Source organism: Cheilinus undulatus, linkage group 6, assembly GCF_018320785.1.
Source record: "Cheilinus undulatus linkage group 6, ASM1832078v1, whole genome shotgun sequence".
Lineage (NCBI taxonomy): Eukaryota > Metazoa > Chordata > Actinopteri > Labriformes > Labridae > Cheilinus > Cheilinus undulatus.
The window spans coordinates 43,409,307-43,429,504 of NC_054870.1; the positions used below are offsets into that span (position 1 = coordinate 43,409,307).

A 20,198-nucleotide genomic window follows, 5' to 3' on the forward strand; every position below is an offset into this window, starting at 1 on the left:
GACATTTCAGGGATACATTTGCATATTTTGAAAAGTTTCATGGCAGTTTATCGGAAAAATTTGCTTTGATATTTTCTTGGGAATTTGGGAAATTTGTTTGGATGTTAATGGGATGAAAATTTGGCAAAATTATTTGTACTTTTGGGGAATCTTATTTGAATTTTGAAGGGAAATTGATTTTAAATTATTTGGTATTTTCATGGAAGTTTGGGAAATGTATTAATAATTTTTTGGGGGGGAATTTGGGTGTCCTTACAGAAATTTTATGAGGATTTCAGGGAATTTGGTTGTTTGAGGGAGTTTTGCGCCATTTTCATGAAATTTTAGGGAATGTTTTTGCAAATGTGATAACAAAAATTTAAGGGCAGATTTGCTTGAGATTTTTCAGGAATTCACACTTTTTTTTTAATATTTATTGGACTATTTAGGCTTTATGATAGAGTTTCACTGAAACATTTGGGGAATATTTGAAAAAAAAAGTTTTTATTGGATACTAAACGTTTGTGTTTATAAATGATGGGTTTAGCCTCTGTGGACTTCTGTTGCAAACAGAATTGCACCTCTGGGACACTAAAGACATTCAAATCCAATCAGGAACCAGTTAGGATTCATTATTGAATTTAGGTGTTTCAATCAGACCAGGTGTATAAAATCAAGCACCTTGCCATGCAGTCTCCATTTATGATACAAAATGGGTCATTCTGAAGAGTTCAGTGACTTCAAGTGTGGTACTGTGATGGATGCCACCTTTGCAACAAGACATTTTGTGAAGTTTCATCCCTGCTGGATATTCCACAGTCAAAGTGTTATTATCAGAAAGTGGAAGAGCTTAGGAACAACAGCAACTCAGCCATGAAGTGGAAGACCACCAGCGCTCTACTGATTCCATAGCTGAAGAGTTCTGAACTTCCACTGGCATCAATGTAAACACAGAAATTGTGTGGCAGGTGCTTCATGGCTGAGCAGCTGCATGCAAGACTCACACCACCAAGTCCAGTTTGCAGATAAAACAGAGGAAACATCTGTGGAGTGATGAATCATGTTCAGGGTTTGGACCCCTCATCTCCAGTGAAGGCCAGTCTTAATGCTTCAGCATACCAAGACATTTTGGACAATGCTATGCACCCAACTTTGCAGTAACAGTTTGGGGAAGGCCCTTTTCTATTCCAATTTATGCACAAAGCAAGTACTATAAAGACATGGTTTGATGAGTTCAGTGTGGAAGAGCTTGACTGGCCCACATATAGCCCTGACCTCAGCCCTACTGAGCACCTTTGGGATGAACTGGAATGGAGATGGTGAGCCAGGCCTTCTCGTCCAGTGTCAGTGCCCGACCTTATAAATGCTCTACAGAATGATTGGGCACAAATTCCCACAGAAACATTCCAAAATCTTGTTGAAAACCTTCCAAGAAGAGTGGAGGCTGTTATAGCTGCAAAAAGGGGGCCAACTCCTTAAAGTACATGTGTTTGAATATGATGCCCTAACTGGCCATGCAAGATTTGGTATCTTGTGCAGCTTAAATCAAGTTTTCATCATCTTTTATCATCTGGTTTTTAAAAGTTAATGTGGAGTTATAGATCATCTCAAGACACTCAAGTTTGAGGACTTTTTAGAGAGCATCATGGAAACAGGAGCTATAAGCCGGTCCTGGATAGTGCATATTGTGGAGGTAAGGATGCTAGAAGCCTCTTAGTGGCTAGTGTGAAAATCCCTGCAGCATATAGGCAGTATTTTAAACTGTACAGTGATTTACACTTGACTTGCCTATATTTGAATGATGGTTTGAAGTACAGTATTTGTTTAGTCCTAACATCTGCTTTCTATGGAAGCTAAGAAAGACTGAAATAATTCAACAGAGTCAAAATTATCCTTTTAACTACCATGCACTCTCTCATATCTAAAGTATTCCTCTTCCTGTTGCCTGCTCTGCCTCCTCTGTATAATCTGCTGTGATTGACTTTGATTTTGACTGACAGTCTCATCTCTGCTCTCTCTGGGTGTGAAAAGAGCAATAAGCTCCTGCACAGAGGGGGTCTATCGCGAGAGAGATCCTGTCTTATCTCCCCCTCCTGTTAAAGTCTGTCCTCTCCAGGAGGATGTAATTGTTCTCTCTAATGACTCCTTCTCAGCGCGGGGACAAAGAGAGCACAATAAAGGACTTTAGAGACACTGCAGTAGGAATCCTTTGCTTCAGATTGCTAAACAAATGAAAGTGCCCGTTGTTTCCTCAGCTCAGATGGAGATGCTCCGTCACAGAGGTGAGGCAGCACCAAAGCAGGCACATTCAGGGACACCTGCTGGGGCCTAATTGGTCTGTGCTGCAGTTAATGGCTTCCTGTGGATGTGTGTTTACTTCTCATTTGTTCTGTGTGCTCTGTTTCCCAGCCCCTCAAACAAGGAAGGATGGCTTTAAATCTCTATTCCCACAGCTCTGTCTCTGACTGTCTGACTCTTTCTCCTTTCTTCTTCTCTCAGAGACAAAAGAAGTTGTCCTTCTCCAAGCTGCAGCACAATGACTCGTTCCTCAAGTCTCTGCCTAAAACCAGCTACTACCTGGTAGGTTTGTCCCACTGAAATACAGCTGAACTGTATAAAAAGACTCATAACCTGTTCTTCTTATTGTCTGACATGAAATCAGACTACACTTCTCCTGTTTAGGTCGGTTAGGATTACCATAATTATGGAAATACTGGCTTTGGTAGTATTGGCTTAAACTGTACCTTAAACCTGGGTCAAATGTTTAGGGTATCCTTTCACAAGCTTCTCTCAAGACTTTGCTGGAATTTTGTCCTGTTCCTCCTGACAGAACTGGTGTAACTGAGTCAGGTTTGCTCACACAAGCCTCTTCAGCTCTGCCCTCAAATTTTCTACAGGATTGGGATCAGGGCTTTATGATGGCTGCTCATAAACATTGACTTTGCTGTCCTTAAACCACTTAGTAACTAATTTGGCTGCATGCTTAGGGTCACTGTCTATTAGGAAGACACATTTGCACCCAAACTTCAAGATGTTGCTTTAATATTTCTACATTTTGTTCTTTCCTCATGATGGCATCTAATTTGTGAAGTGCACCAGTCAGTAAAACACCCTAACAGCATGATGCTGCCACCCCTGTGCTTCACAGTTGGGATGTTGTTCTCAGGTGTGCAAGCTTCCCCCCTTGTCCTCCAAATGTAACAATGGTCATCAAGGCCAAACAGTTCAATTTAAGTTTGATCAGACCACAGGACACGCCTCCAGAATTTAAGATCTTTGTCCCTGTATGCATCTGCAAACCGTAAACTGGCTTTTTAATGCTGCTTTTGGAGTAATGGCTTCTTCCTCACTGATCAGCCTTTCAGCCCATGTGGGTACAGCACTCTTGTTCTTGGGTTGATATGCACATTTAGCTCCAAAGCACATTCATTTCTGGGACACAGAAATTAATGTGCTCAACACGTGGCTCTGGAGTCACATGTGGCTCTTTTGTAATGATTTGTGGCTCTTTTATGTCTTAATTTGAAATATTATTCCCCAGAAAACCTTAAAAAAGGAAACATTGACCTCAGAAATAATCCATTGCAAGTCACATTAATCAGTCTGTTTCACACGCTTAAACAGAAGGCTTAAATGTCAAACTCAACTGTCAACCTTTATTTTTTGTCTGCATATTTCCTTTGCTCTTATTTGCATTTTTTTCCCCTTTTATGCCACTTTTGATCCACATAAGCTGCTTTTAGCACATTTTTGCCACTTCTGTCCTGCTTTTTGCTATTTTCCCTCTTCTTTTTTTTTAACCATTTTCTGCCACTTTCTGCCCATATAAGCTGCCTTTTTCCATTAAATGCCACTTTTTCCCTGTTTTTACCACCTTTTTACAGCTTCTTGCCCATTTTTGCCAACTTTATGCTTTTCACTGATTTTTTTGCTAAGTTTTTAACCACTTTTGACCATTTTTGCCACCTGTAACCCATTTATGTGTCCCTTCTCACACATTTTTGCCTCTTTCTGCCCGTTTTTGTTACTTTTTCACTTTTTTGCTGTTTTGTGGCCATTTTTGCCCTGTATAACTGTTTTTTAATTGCCACTTTAACCTTTTTTTGTTGCCACTTTTCACCACATAGATTGTGGCTCTTGCAAAGGTATTTTTCCAACTATCTGGCTCTCTGGTTGAGCATGATTGAGTAACACTGGTTTAAACTATAGACTGTAGAGAGAATTGGACAAAGCCTGTGTGACGCCAGCCGTCTGCTTACAATAGGTGAACTCAAACAGCTCTTGAAGCCAATCCACTGTCAGTCAAATGAGTTGCGCCAATCAGCGTGAATTTAGGTTTATCCTAAATATAATCCAAACGATTGTGGTACAAAAAATTCACCCCCATACAGTGAGAGCACATGAAGACATTAGCTAATGAGACACGTTTGGTATTTTGAACCAGGCTGTAAACCAGTTTATTTCTAGTGTAAAATTCGGCTGTGTAGCATGTGTTCAGACAGGACTTCTGGTGTTCCTGCAGTCAGCCTCAAGTGGACACTCGCGGTATTGCAATTTTTTGCACTTCAACATTGGCTTCATTTTTCAGGACCGGATGTTGCCGCTTGGTTTAAACAGATGAACTTGGCACCTCCAGGCATGTGGAAATTGTACCCAAGGATGAACCAGACTTGTCGGAGTTCACAGTTCTCTTCCTGATATCTTGGCTGATTTCTCTGGATTTTTCTATGATGTCACACAAGGAAGCAGTGTGTTTGAGGTGTGCCTCCAATTAACTCAAAATTTGTAATGTTTTAAATTAACCTATCAGAAGCTTCCAAAGTTGTGACATCATCACCTTGGCTTTCCCAAATTGGTTAAAGGCATCATAATCTAATATGCAAACTTTTGAAGAAAGTAATAAAACTTCTCTAAGAGATTCTCTCTTTCATTATTCTGATATTTAGTAAATAGAAACAATTTTGGTAATCCTATCTGACCTAAAACAGGAAGCGTTTAGTCTGATTTTATGTCAGACGGTGAGAAAACAAGGTTTTGTTTCTTTTTCTTCGGTATATGTAAATTTTTGTTTCCAACCGTATATTAGGAAAAGAACCAGGAATGTTCAAGTTGTGTCCGGCAGAAAGAAAAGAGGAAATCAGGCCCTCCATACAAGTAAAATGTAAAAACGAGGAAGAAAATACTTTAAAAGCTTTTATTATAAGGGCCTTTTTTATTTTGTTACATCAGAACACATCCAAACATCATGTTTGCTGCTTTTTCTGTGGCCTTTATTTCTCACAATGATATGTATTAAAGTGTCTTATTTTCTCTGAGATCTTTGACCTGCAGAGGCAGCTATCTGAGCAAGGACTTTTAAAAACTCATCACAACTTCGAAGAATTCTACAGCCGCATCGACTACAGACGTCACCCATCCAAAATACTGAAAAGTCTGGAGGGAGTGAGGAGGAGGAGTTGAGTCAAAGCTTTATGTATAGGCCTCTTTTTTTGGGGGGGGTCATCACCTGTTAATATCCATGTCTGTGTATGCTGACAGTGTTGGAGAGCAGACCTGCAGCTGATTTGGGGACTTCAGAAAAACAATCCTGCCCTGGTGAGGAAAAAAGACATGAGGACAAAATCTCCACCTTCAGGTGAAAACAGCCTTCACTGACTTTAATATTTATTTAAGCTGAGTTTTGTGAGCTGTGCGCCATAATCATCAAGATTAAAACAAAAATGGTCTTGGAATGTTGGATGAATCTGGAAATTATTTATTTATAACCTTTTGAAGTAAATCACAGGAAAAATGAACCTTTTTATGACATTCTAACATGTTTTAGATGCGCCTGTATAAATCTGAGCTTTTACAGCTGGTGTCAGTGTTGGCCTTGGTCAGGAACCCTCCTCTTTAGACCCCTCTGAGTGTTTGAGCAGCATTAAAGAACAAACAACAGCTTCAGTGTTGTTTAGCGAGGATCCTCCTGGAGCAGAGAGCTGATTACTCACGTAGAAGTGAGATGACCAAACACAGACTGACCTCTGTGTTGTGGAAATTCACCTCCTCAGACGCTCGCTGTGACTCTAACAAACATCACGTAGGGGAAAATGTCGTAATAATGTCCAAGAGACAAGAGATATAGCAATTGGGCCGCTGGTGTCACTTCATGCCGGCGCTGTGAGCAGATGTTGGAGTGTTTGGAGAGTTCCTTTTCACATTCAGTTTTATGGGCTTCAAGTCAAACAGAACTCCATTTAATCAAACCGAGCAGATAATCTGTGGGTCTCTCTGTTGTCATATGATCCTACTTATCACCATACTGAATCAACTCGATTTAAAGGGGACATATTTTACCCTTTTAAGATAAGTTTCTATTGGTCTCCGAGGTCCCCAAAACATGCCTGTGAAGTCTGTTGCAGAAAAAACACTCCAGTATTGGATTTTTTGCAATAAAACCTCTCTTTTTCAGCTCTGCTCAGAACGAGCTGTTTCTGTCTGTGGCTTCTACTGAGCTGTCTGACTCCGCCCCTCTCAGGAAATGGATGTGGCATGACAGATGTGACTCTCCTGATCCTCCTTTCAGCTGGCAGCTGAAAGGAAGATCAGGAGAGGAGGGGGGAACTTTCTTCCAAGCAGGGAGGGCCAACCAAACCTGGGGGCGGGGTTAAATCCCCTCATGACATCATGATGGGAAAATCTGAGAACAGCTTGTTTCACAAATTTTCTGAAAGGTGGAGGGGTAGAGGTGGTGGTGGTGGTGAGGGGGGGGGACCTCTGGTACTTAAGGGGATACACATTTTTGTTAGAAAAGCCTGAAAAAGTGATTTTTGCTCAATATGTCCCCTTTAATATTTGTGTAAAGGAAACTTCAAATGTCATTGTTCTTGGGTTTACACATTTAAACCCTCACTATTTTTTCTGTTTCTTAATTCCTGCGGATTTTTTACCTTAAATCTTCTACTTTTCCCTTTAACACTTTCACTTCTATCGATGCCAATCTTTTTCAGCTTTTACACTTAGAATGGCACCTCAGCATTATTTAGGGTTTTAACTTCAACTTAAATTTGAATGCAACGATTTTATGTATTTTTTTGTATCCCAGTTGTTGAAAATAAGGGAAGTGATTTTCAAGACTTAAAGTTTTAATACATCTGACATTTTACAGAAGTAGTGCACAAAACCAAACCTGGATCAAAAGTCACCCTTATTGAGAAAAGAAACCTGAAACCAGAAGTATACTCACATTTTACAAAATGGGTATTTTTCCAAGCTCAACATAGATAGAAAGATTTTATTTAGCCATGAAGTCACTGATTATTTCTCACAGAGGTGTGCAAGAATCTGCAGAGGCAGTATGGGTAATTGCTAGAGGTGTGGCACGGTCCAGGGGACTGTTTGGTTTCGGTTTGGTAGAAGGATATGAGTTCTGCATAATTATGCATTGTCTTCTAACCAGCATAGTGCAGCAGCTTGTCAGACTGTTTCACACCTGCCTCAGCTCCAACTCTTTATCTGTTTCTTGGGTTGCCAGCTTTTAAGTTAGAAAGAATATAAAAATGAATCAAAACCATTAGAAAAAGTTTAAATTCTGTCATTTAAAGATTATAATTCACTTGGGACCCACTGAAAGTCCCTTACTGACCTCAGACTTCAACCTTAAAATAAACGAAAGATAAGAAAGGCATTCCTCACTAAGTTCATTTTTTTGTGGATACTTTTTAGTACTCTTAACAGCTTCGCTGAGTCTTTAGTGCTAAGGAAACTGATGTTTGAGTAAACTCTTAGCTTTTCTTCTTCAGTTAACCTTGTTTTCAGGATAAATACCTCAATGATTAGTTTAAAGAATATTTTAGATTTTATAGCATCTGCTCACATCAGCCTGAGTGTTCTTTGCATTGTCATGCTGTGAGGCTCTAACAGACCAGTGCTGGCTGCTGTCCACCTTGTTGTTAATTAGGCCTGATCTCTGTTTAGAAGCAGCATGTATAATGTTAGTACCAGGCTGCTATACATCGGCTCAGAGGCTTTAATAGTTTGGTAGGAAGGCTCCTACTGACAGATCCTCCTTTGGTGTGAAATCTCACCACTGCACAGACAAACACTGCGACAGACAGACAGACAGCCCCGCCCCCTGCAGAGACATTCCCCACCTCCATAAGAAATACCCAGAATAAAAGCAATTAAAGCTGAGGCCAAAATCAGGAGTCTGCAGTCCTTGTTTATATTTTGAAGCACTGAGCCAATTCACCCAGTCTGTCCCTCTGTGTGGTTATTTATATGTCTGTTATTAGCTGCTCTGATTTATTGGACAGTGGAAGCAGTGATTTTCTATCTTTGTGGCCATCTGCTCATGCTCTCCTCAACATGTTGAATTTCGCAACTGTGCAGTATATAGGTCTGCAAAATTAGTTTGACCAGAACATACCATTTTTATGACTAAACATTTACTACAAGGAGAAGAGGAGAGAAAAACACGCAAGGCTATCTGAAATGTATTTTAGGCATCAGCCAGGCAAGATTTGTTCACTGTAAACATCAGTATGACTAATTAAAGCAGGAGAAATACAACTATTGCAATGAAACAGCTCCTCCAACTGCTACTCCTTCTACAAAAATAAGAAGATTGCAGATAAGTATCAAAAGGAGCAACAATGATGACAACAAAGGCAACAATTAAAGCAACTGTAACAGAGACGGCAACAACAACTGTCAGCAATGATATCTGCAACAACTAGTGTAATATCAACAACTTTAACCTCAGTAACTTTAACATCAACAACTTTAACATCAGCAACTTCAATATCAAAAACTTTAACACCAACAAATTTAACACCAACAAGTTTAACATTAACAACTTTCACATGAACAACTTCGATATCAACAACTTTAACATCAACAACAACTTTAACACCAACAACTTCAACATTGACAGCAACTTCAACATCAACAACTTCAACATCAGCAACTTCAACATCAACAACTTCAACATCAACAACTTTAACACCAACAACTTTAACATGAACAACTTTAACATGAACAACTTTAACACCAACAACTTTAACATGAACAACTTTAACATGAACAACTTTAACACCAACAACTTTAACATGAACAACTTTAACACCAACAACTTTAACATGAACAACTTTAACATGAACAACTTCGATATCAACAACTTAGACATCAGCAACTTTACATCAACAACTTCAATAACAACTTCAATATCAACTTTAACACCAACAACTTCAACATCAACAACTTCAACATCAACAACTTTAATACCAACAACTTTAACATTAACAACTTTAACATCAACAACTTCAATATCAACAACTTTAACAACTTTAATAGCAGCAACTTCAACATCAACAATTTAACACCAACAATTTCAACATTAACAACAACTTCAACATCAACAACTTTAACATCTACAACTTTAACATCAGCAACTTTAACATTAGCAACAACTTTAACACCAAAAACTTCAACATCTACAACATTAACACCAACAACTTTACCGTCAACAACTTCAATATCAACAACTTAAACATCTACTTTAACATCAGCAACAACTTTAACATCAGCAACAACTTTAACATCAACAACTTTAACAACTTTAACATCAACAACTTTAACAACTTTAACATCAACAACTTTAACATCAACATCAACAACAAATTAATAACTCATCAACACCAATTGTATGAATAAAAATTGTAACAACATCAACAACAATGATAACAACAACTGAAACATTAATGACAACCATAAATAAACAATCTAAAGAACAACAACATTGACCACTCTGTTATCAACAACTGTAACCACAAAAACAACATCAACAACAATTGTGATAGCAACAACAACAACAGCAATTGAAACAACTATTTCACCAACAACCAACAATAGTAACATCAAAATATTGTAACAGCATCAACAATAACTGTTCCATCAACAAAAATTGAAATAATAACAACTGTAACAACAACATCAACATGAATAATGAGTAACATCAGCAGCAATGGTAACAACAACTGTAACATTAACCACAACCATGAAAAGCAATCATAAGAACAGCAGCGGCAACAACAACAATAGTAACAACCACTTTATTATTAACGGCAGTGGTAACAACTAACACGTTAACAACAACGCTGGATCACAACAACGACCCTATCACCAACAATTGTTGGAAAAACAACTGAAACGTCAACCATAAAGTTACAACAGCAATCATAACAAAAGCAATGGTAACAACAAAAATGGCATCATCAACAGTTGTAACAGTAACGATGACTGTTATTCAACAATAACTTTAGTTTCCACGTAACAACAGCAGTAATTACAATAACATCAGTCTCAACAGCCTTAACAGCAAAGAAAACCAACAACAAATGTATCATTAACAGCTGTAACAATGAAATGAACAGCTGTAACAATGAAATGAACAGCTGTTACAAGACTATGATTATGACTCTGTAGCAATAACTACAAAAAAACCTCTCTCACTTACTGATGTTGTTTCGTCTTGTCTAGATCTTTCCTTTGTTGTTATTGCTCTCGAATCTATGTTGCTTTGGATAAAAGCGTCTGCTAAATGACACTGTAACATTGTAACATCTCTAGCAATAACAACTTAGCACTGCAGATAAAACTGAGGCCAGGTGTTGAGATATTGATGTGTTTTTTGAGAGTAGACTTCATATTCGGGCTCATGCTTTATCACATGTCAGCGTGTCAGCTCTAATATTGCACATATATGAGCTGACATCCTGGTCCCTTCACCTCCACCTGCACAGCTGCTGTTCTTTGTATAGATCTGTTAGCTGCTGCACCATCCTGTGAGTAAACGCTGCCTTACGAAGAAGGCCTCCTCAGAGCCAGTTTACACCCAGCAGACAAAGTGTGTTGTCACTGGGGTGTGCAGTGTTACCGGGTGTGAGCTGCAGCACACCATAGCTACTCTTGAGAAGTAACACATCATTAGGAAGATATTAACAACTCGACATTTAGTGTGCAGGGCACACATCACAGCAGGAGGCAAGATCTTCAGAAAATAAAGATATTTTTGCAGGTTTATCAGGGGAGAAAGATACATTCAATCAGTTATTTTCAGAAGGATATAGTATGATTTATGTGCATTGTCTGTATTTTTTTTCTGTGTGTTTCCATGTAGGTTATCAAAGCAAATATCTGATTCTGGGGGAAGCTCAGAATTGGTCATCAGTGGCATCCCAGAGGAGGACGGATGTGAGCGACTGTTTCCAAAGGCAGGTGCCAAAACCACAGAAGCAGTAGTCCCATTTAACAAGAGCAGAGAGAGAAAAACGCAACTGCAGCAGTGATCACACAGACTTAAGATTTATTTTCTGGCTTTTAATGCCTTTATCCATAGAGGAGGACAGTGGATAGATACAGAAACAGGAGAGAGAATGGGGAGAGAAATGCGGTAAAGGGCCACAGGCCAGATTTGAACCTGGGCTGCCTGCATACATGGGTAGTGCCTAAGACCGCTAGGCTATCTGTGTGCCCCTGTGTTCCACTTTTTGTTTAATTTGTGTGAAGCACCTTGAGATGGGATCTTAGAAAGATGCTTCATAAATATGCATAATTACATTCAACAATACATTGAAAAACTGTGGCCTAAAACTAATTTACTAATTTTTAACTAAATTTGTGTTTGGTACATTATTTCTTTGTTATAGCAATGCTTCTTGGTTAAACCGTTAGAGAGCCTTTTTATTTTTCTTTTAAATGCTGCCATATTTGCAAGGAACATGCATTTGTGGGATGAGCAGCAGAGCTGAGTATGTGGGCTGTGCACATGAAAAATGCATCAAATCTTCTCTGCCAATGCCAACAGCTTATTCTGCCATTGCCTCTTGTTCGGTGTTTGGTGGGTTAGATAATTGAAACAAGGCGTATTAGCAATGTAATAATTTATCCATTAACAAACAGGAGCCTCAGTAGTGTGTGGAAGAACCATACACAGCCACAGCAGCCTGGCACTTTCTCCTCATGCTGGTCACCACCCTGGTCACACACTGCTGTTTGATGACATCCCATTCTTTGACCAGCATCTGTCACAAGTCAGCCAGTGTGGTTTTGTTGGTCACTCAGGCACAGACGCATGCCCAAGCGGATCCCACAAGTGTTCAGTGGGGATGAGGTCAGGACTGCTGGCAGGTCATTCCATCCTCCTCTCACAAATTCTGGAGCTAGCGTCTGATGAGGGGTGAGCATTGTCATCAATCTGGACTCATCTCTAGACACAACGTTCCTCCACATGTTAAGGTTCCAGTGCACGTGTTGCCGACACCAGTGCAAATGGGCCTGGCAGTGAAAGGCAGTCATGGCAGGCCTTCTGGCAGCTCCATAAGACCAGAGATTGACAGTGGAACGTCTGTTCCAGATTGTCTAGGCAGATAGCAGTCAGCTATATCATCCTGCACAACTTGACTACAAATCTGTAGAGGACAGCCTACAGTTCCTAACTGCTGACAGGGTGAAGAAACTGTCTTCTTGCGGTGTCAAAACAAGAGTCAATAGTGACAGCAGAATAAGCTGTTTGGTGTCCATACCTTTTTGTATCAGTCCCCTTACTTATACTTTCAATACTATTTACTCTAAGTTGCCTGGAGTGTTCTTTTCTCTTTCCAGTGCAATGGTAGTCAGGAATACTGATAAACCAGTGAGTGAACCTTTCAGACACAGGTGTCTTTATACTACAATCCCTTGAGACACATTGACTGCACTCAGGTGATCCCCATTTCACTAATTGTGAGACTACTAGCACCATTTGGCTGGTCACCCACTTGATTTATGCAATCACTTGTTTTACATCACATTTTTTTGTTTAATTTGCCTTGCTTTGTAGAAATCTGCTTACACTTTGACGTTCAAAGTTTTTTTTGTTTTTGTCAAGAAAGCCAAATTATATTGAGCATGACTGATTTATTAAATCAATAAAAGGGTAAAACATCCAAGGGGGTGAGTATGCCAACCTAAGAGGGAAGCTTAAGCTCTATATTTAGTGCAGAGACTAGATCTTGGAGACTAGACTAGTACAGTGTAAATTTATTGAATCCAAGCTAAAGTTTGAAGGTTTAAAAGAACCTAGGATCAGTTTATGGTGGAGTAGAGGGTTTTATATTGACAGGGGTGTCAAGATCAGGCTGGAGAAAATTGAGACCAGTGGAGATAAGGTTGTGCTGAGGTGCTGAGCTGAGCATATATGGACAAACACACAGGAGTCATTTTTCTCTCACCCCGGTGTAAAAACTGACCTGAGCAAACAGAAGACGAGCCCGACTGGAGGGAGAGCAGGGGAAGACAAACAGTGGTCAGACAGGGCTGGTCAGAGCCAGCAGAATAACTCACCACAGCTCCCATCACCCACTGCAGCTGAGGCCCAGCACCACCACTGACATCTTTAGGGTGTCAGTCCAGGGTTCGGGTCAAGGGTGACGGTGAAGTAGCTAAAGATACTGGGAACTGGGAGTTGTTGTGAAGACCAGAGACCATGAGCAGAGGCGGAAATAGTACTCAAACACATCAGTGAAGAAACAGATAACTGGGGGTGCATGATGTGATCTTCACGACACAAGATGTGTTTTTGTCACTCCTTAGGTTAACACTAGTTTTTATGTTGGGAAGCTGTCGAATTGTGATGCAAAGTACAAATAATGATTTTCTCCCAAATTTTAGACAAATAACAAGCTTGATTTAAAGATGTGATAAGAATTATGTATTCACTTGGGAAAAGTACAGATGTCAGAAGAATAAATACAAATGCAAAGAACAGTTATATCTACAAACTCTAATCAGGGAAAATAAAAAAGTATTGATGGACGAATCAACTGATTTGTGGGCGCTGCCATCTTAGCTGACAGCTATAATTGTGATGGCAAATGTTGCCTGATTTTGTTAGCTATTTTTCAAACATTGTTTACCCATGTACACTAAATGGTAAAAAGTATTCGGCCACCTGACAATTACACCAACAGGGACCGAAATAACATAGTATTCGAATGCATGAATTTAATATGAAGTTGGCCTTTTGCAGCTATAACAGTCTCCATTCTTCTTGGAAGGCTTCCCTTTAAGATTTTGGATTGTTTTTATTGAAATATGGTCCCATTCATTCTGTAGATCATTTATGAGGTCAGGCACTGATGTTGAATGATAAGGCCTGACTCGCAATCTCCATTCCAGTTCATCCCAAAGGTGCTCAGTGGGGTTGAGGTCAGGACTCTGTTTGAGACAGTCAAGTTCTTCCACACCAAACTCTTCAACCCATGTCTTTATAGTCATTTCTTTGTGCACTGGGGCACAATCGAGTTGGAATAGAAAAGGGCCTTGCCCAAACTGTTGCCACAATGTTGGAAACATAGCGTTGTCTGAGATCTCTTGGTCTGCTGAAGCATTAAGACTGGTCTTCACAAGAGATAAGGAGCCTAGCCCAAATCCCGAGAAACGGCTTCATATCATTATCCCTCGCCCACCAAACTTCACAGTTGGCACAGTTGCAGTCAGGAAGGTAATGTTCTCCTGGCACCCACCAAACAGACTCACCCATCTGACTGCCAAACAGAGAAGTGAGAATCATCACTTCATGAAACACGTTCCCACTGCTCTACAGTCCAGTGTTGGTGAACGAACGTCTCTTCAGAACGACGAACCATTTTGTATCAGAAAGGTTTGAGTGCCCCCCTTCATGCCAAACTGGCATTTGGTTAAAATCCTGAAAATATAAACATTTGGTAGATTTGATCGGGACTGTAGCTGATCAAAGTATCAAACCCAAAAAAGACGGTAAAGAGATGTCCATATGTTCATATAAAATATTTCTATGAATGTTTTTGGACATGGACATTTTTGTTTGTAATTACTCTGATGTTGGAAAATTTAAGTGACCCCAGAGTGCGAACAGCCAAACTTTTTCTTCTTTCTGCAAGATAAAAAAAGGAAGCCTACACCCACAAACAGAACCAGGTACAAACAAGCATTACCTTTGTACAAGTACAGTTTCCTAAAGTTACTTTCTAACTTTTCAGATCAATTTTAAACCTTTCTAAGTCAAAGGGAACCTGCAAAAAATGTTTTTTCACTCAGATAAAGTGACTTAGAGAAATGTGGTCAAAGACTTGACTGTGCAGACTTGACTGTGCTTTCTGAAGTTTATTTCAGCTGCACATGCATCCCTTTAGGATAGGGGAATTAGCTCTGCATGGCACCAAATAGATCAATACCATGACTCCACAGTGCTGTGGCCCCACATCAGACAGGAAGTGGCTCAGTGTGACGGTTCATGGAATGGGTGTGAGAGGAGGGGAGAGAGGCGTCAAACAGGACACTAGGACTGTGGGAAATGACACTGGCTGTGACACCTCTGACTTTTACACGATTTTTACCCCAGCTCGTATACAAGGGGAGGTGTCTTTGAAAATTACAACCTGATTAATGGATGAGGAAATGAGACTTGAATGTAATATGTCCCACCTGCAGATGAAAGCTCCAACTTTTGCAACCCTGCAGCCCGACTTTATGAGGAACTTCGGGAGCAAGATGCCCATTTTGGTGAGACCATAAATAATGCCGACACTTTTAGTTAAAGTACAGAGCAACAGAGGGAAAGTCTTGTATTTACTAGGTGTTTCTCACAGCAGACCCTCCCTGAGATTCCAAAGAAGAGCCAGAGAGCAGAGCTTCATTTGAGACAGCTGAGGCAAATGCATGATCTCTGTTTAAGTAATATGGCTCTTTCACAAAAGTAAGCACATCAGTGAGAACCTAAAGGAAAAATGCACATTTTTATAATAGCATTTAAAGTGAATGGTGAGATAGAAGATGAGAAGAGTATTACAGGAGTCTTTCAACTCTTCTTTAAACTGAGCAGGGTTTGTTTTTCTCTGCTTGCTGTGAACTCCACTCCAGACTGACGGAAAAGGAGACAGACTCTGTGAGCTGGCAGGAGGAGCGAGGACGAGACCCAGATCTGGTTAGTAACACAAACCAGCCACAACACAACATAACACAACACCACAGAGCTCGATGGAAGTTAGCACGTAACTGTCACAAACTATCTGTTTTTAAATGTTTGGTTTTTCTTTGGGGCCTCCATGGAAACAGGTCACATGGAATGAGCATACTGTGGTGATTTTTATTATATTGCTGATTTAAATCAGTTCATTATTTTAGGTAACAAGACTTGAGTTTTTCCTTTCTTATTCCTCCACAGATGCCTCCAGGTATTGACTCAAAACATGGGATCACTAGCCGAGCAGACCTGCCACCGCTCTGCTCTCAGAAACAACCAAGAATTATTCAAATCAGCCAACGGACTTCTCCTAAACCAAGCAGTAAGACCCCACTCAGGTGCAGTACCAATGATAGGCAAGGGCAGTTTTAGTTATTTAGAGGCCCAAAGGCAAAGACCAATATGAGACCCTTCTCCATTTTGTTAAACGCAAACATGGCTGAAAGAAAGATATTTTCAACCATTTTTCCTCATTTTCTCATCTCAATAGTTTAACATTTCTTTGGATAAGGTGTAACTTAAAGAAGTAAAGCCCCGTACGGTTGTAATATCGGCTTCTCTACTGCAAATCATAATTTTTGAATTTATATGATGCCACCTTACCACACAGTAATCTACCATTTTATTGATCTGGTGTTTCTGTACTGATCTACCTTACTGTAACGGTCTGATATGATGGAGCTTTCTGAGTAGAAGGTCTAGGGGTCCTTCTCTGGGAATTTTATTGTCTATTAACACTTTTCATAACTTGACATGCCAGAAAGACTGCTACATCTATCCATTGCATGGATATATTTCACATTCATGTGGGAATCCTCCCAAAATTTCAGAAGGGCAGGACTTTTCAAAATATTATTCTTGAAAGGTGATTGGATGAATGCTCTGTCCATCACATTCCCTAAGGGCCAATCAGAGCAACAAGGCAAAATAAGGTAGGAGGCAGGTTCAGTGGTAACCTGAGCTCGATAGGGGCCTCCGTAGCTCATGAATGGTTGGACTTCTCGGTGGAGTGAGAGGTGCTAAAACATTTCCTTCTCCAAGAGAAGCCTTCAGTGTGGCTCTTTGCTTTTGTTTCAACAAGGAAATGTGGACTAGTTCTGATAAAATTGCCGCTATAATAAAGCTACATCCCAGCTAGATGCTACACTGGCGGCTGCCATTGTTATATACCAGCTTATAGTACGACTAAACCCTGGTTATACTAATGCAAACTCATGCCGAAGTAGGTCTGGAGAAGAGTGAAGACATCTTTTCCACCAAAAGCTTTCTGTGTTGTTCTTTGTTTTCCATTTAATAAAGAATGTAATCCAGCTCTGATAAAACTGCTGCCATAGTTAAGCTATCTGAACTAAATGCTACAACAGCGACAACCATTGCTACCGACTTCCAGAAAAACTAAACCCTGCCTGTAGCTTCCACCTCTTTCTCTTTAAATGATGCTGATTGGCTAGGTCAATTCTCAGACCTGACACAGTTATTTCAGATTGAAGCTTTGCGAGATGGTTTTGCCTGCAGACAGACATGGAATCTGGCCAATCCATCAGTTTTGCAAGGTTTATTTTTAAACTCAAAATACAACTTTAGGATATTATTGGAGATCTTACTCATATGTGATGCTCATCTATGCTATATTTTGAGGCCCCTTGGAGCTTGAGGCTTCAGGAAATTGCTCACGCTTTCCTTAAAGAAAAGAATGCATGAATGTGTAGTAGTAGTTCTGTACTCTCTTCTGTGTTCTGTGATGAGCCAGGTATACACTTTTACTTTTGGAACCAAGACACCATTTGTTCTGACAACAACAGAAGAATATTAGGTTTCTCATAGTCACATCCAATAATAGTAGTAATAATCTTCAAAACAATGCTACAATCCAATAACCTGACAGTCCAGATGGATTGTTTCACACATCCATCTGGAAAACCTTCAATACTTAGCGTTTGGAAAAGGGCAGATGCTTTGAAAAAACTCAGTGTGATTGGATAAGCGTTCTGTCTGTCACATCTTTAAGGGCCAATCAGAGCAACAAAACACATGATGAAGTTGCGACCGAGGTGCGCAGCTACCGAGGAATAACGGAATGGCGACCATAGACATGTCAGTACTCAACTTTTGTCATTTTTGAAAAGAAAACAACTCACTGCTGTTCTCTGTTCTTCTTTTAATGAAGAAATGTCGTCAAGTTCTGAAATTAAACTGGCGCTTTAGCAGCATCCACGCTAATCTCTTTTGCCATAATTGCACTAGCCTCTTGTTGCTGCTTGATTACGTCACGGCTCCGCCACCTGCCCCTCATCGCTGATTGGTCCTGTCACTTTCTAACTGGGCCCAAACAGTTCAGATGGCAGCTTTGCCAGATGGATCCACCAGTGAGAAACACGGAACCGGGCTTATCCATCTGTTTTGCAAAGTTTTGTGTCATTTTCATGAAATTTTGGGGAATGTATTTGGAAATGCTATAAGAAATTTTAGGGGAAATTTCCTTGAGATTTTTCTGGAATTTACACAAATTTATTGGAAAATATTTATTGAACTATTTAGTCTTTTGTTGGGGGTTTACTGAAACGTTTGGGGAATATCTGAGTAAATTTCTGTTTTAATGGGATACTTAAAAATTACGCTGATCTCTTTCGCCAAAATTGCACCGGCCTCTTGTTGCTGCTTGCGTACGTCATGACTCCGCTGCGCCTGAAAGTACTGCCCCTCGTTGCTGATTGGTCCTGTCACTTTCTAACCGGGCCCAAACGGTTCAGAGCTTTGCAAGATGGATTCGCCAGTGAGAAACAACAAAACGGGCATATCCATCTGCTTTGCAAGGCTAACAATCCAATAAATAGCTAACAGTTGATTAACAATCTACTCGATAGAGATCAACATAGAAGCTATGATTTTAAGTAGAAAAGCAGAACAACAAGGTGAGCCTAAATTACTCAACAGCAAATCAGTGTTGTTATTAAAATCTTTGATATTGATAATGGGGATTATCTTTTACATATGAGAATGATGAATAGTACCTGGGAAAAATATTTTGAAGTAATTTAGCAAAGTCTTTTTGTTATCATGTTATCTTTGTTATCATGTTGAAATGATGGGTTGAAAAAATGATTGAACTATAAAGTGATAACAGCCTTAGTCAGCAGACTTATCTGCATTGCTCACTCTTGGACTGTCTGTGTTGTGTTTCCAGCAGCCAGCGATGTTCAGAAACTTCTCTATGTGCATGCAGCTCTAAATCACCTGATCCATTATGCATTGAAGATTTATGTCAGCTAAAGAATGTGCAGGTGGATGTATTTCTTACATTTATTTACTTTTTTGGTTGTTTTTATACAGAATCTAAATTTGTGTTTTCTCTTTAGGTTGTTGGTCATGGACTTACAGTTTGGAATAACTATGTGGAAGACCTAGATTACTGAAGGCAAACTATGAGGTCACAAGTATACAGACGCTTGACCCTTACACCTACAGGGATTGTAATGACATGTTATTCAAATACATGTACTTTAATATTGAGTTGGCCCTCTTTTACAGCTATAACAGCCTCTATACTTCTTGGAATGCTTTTTACAAGATTTTGGTAGATTCTGTAGAGCATTTATGAGGTCAGGCACTGATGTTGGATGAGAAAGCCTGGCTTGCATTTTTTTCATCCCAAAGCTGCTAGATGGGGCTGAGGCTAGGGCTCTATCTGGGCCAGTCAAGTTCTTCCAAAGTAAACTCATCAAACCCTGTTTTTATAGTGCTTACTTGTGCACTGGGGCACAGTAGTTTAGATTAGAAATCCCCCCTCCCCCAAACTTTTGCCACAAAGTTGGAAGCATAGCATTGCCTTTGTATGTCTTGGTTTGCTGAAGCATTAAGATTGGCCTTCAATGGAGATAATGGGCCAAGCACAAACCCTGAAAAGCAGCCCCATACCATTATCCCTCCTCCTCCAAACTTCACAGTTGGCTCAGTGGAGTCAGGCAGGTAACATTCACCCAGTCTGCCTAACCCAGACTCATCCATCTGACTGCCAAACAGTGAGGCATGACTGGTCACTAGTCTTCAAACACATTCCCACTGCTCCACAGTCCAGTGTTGGTGTGCTTTACACCACTCCATCTGATGCTTGGCAGTGGGCTTGGTGATGTGAGGCTTGCATGCAGCTGCTGTACCATGGAAACTGCCATGGTTTTGTGCTTACATTAATGCAAGTTGA

At 40.0% G+C, this 20,198-nt stretch overlaps 1 protein-coding gene across 5 annotated transcripts; it reads left to right on the forward strand.

Annotated features, from left to right (window-relative positions):
- The first annotated feature begins 2,384 nt into the window (after positions 1 to 2,384).
- On the forward strand, positions 2,385 to 19,510 carry si:ch211-130h14.4. Of its 5 annotated transcripts, none has more exons than XM_041790030.1 (10): positions 2,385 to 2,559; positions 5,296 to 5,434; positions 5,518 to 5,614; positions 11,138 to 11,231; positions 15,469 to 15,540; positions 15,627 to 15,733; positions 15,898 to 15,961; positions 16,202 to 16,338; positions 19,185 to 19,281; positions 19,357 to 19,510. In XM_041790030.1, exons 1-10 carry the CDS (start codon positions 2,407 to 2,409, stop codon positions 19,411 to 19,413), a joined length of 1,017 nt encoding a protein of 338 aa, XP_041645964.1. In that variant the 5' UTR covers positions 2,385 to 2,406; the 3' UTR covers positions 19,414 to 19,510. The 5 variants fall into 5 exon arrangements, with proteins under 5 accessions (XP_041645964.1, XP_041645965.1, XP_041645968.1 ...); XM_041790031.1 differs by having other exon boundaries at positions 19,188 to 19,281; XM_041790034.1 differs by having other exon boundaries at positions 16,202 to 16,322.
- Positions 19,511 to 20,198: the final 688 nt, after the last annotated feature.

Coding starts and splice junctions, on each gene's coding strand:
- si:ch211-130h14.4 (XM_041790030.1), top strand. CDS start 2,407: ATGGCTTTAAATCTCTATTCCCACAGCTCTGTCTCTGACTGTCTGACT. Junction 2,560..5,295: donor CTAAAACCAGCTACTACCTG/GTAGGTTTGTCC, acceptor ATTTTCTCTGAG/ATCTTTGACCTGCAGAGGCA. Junction 19,282..19,356: donor GTCAGCTAAAGAATGTGCAG/GTGGATGTATTT, acceptor TTTTCTCTTTAG/GTTGTTGGTCATGGACTTAC.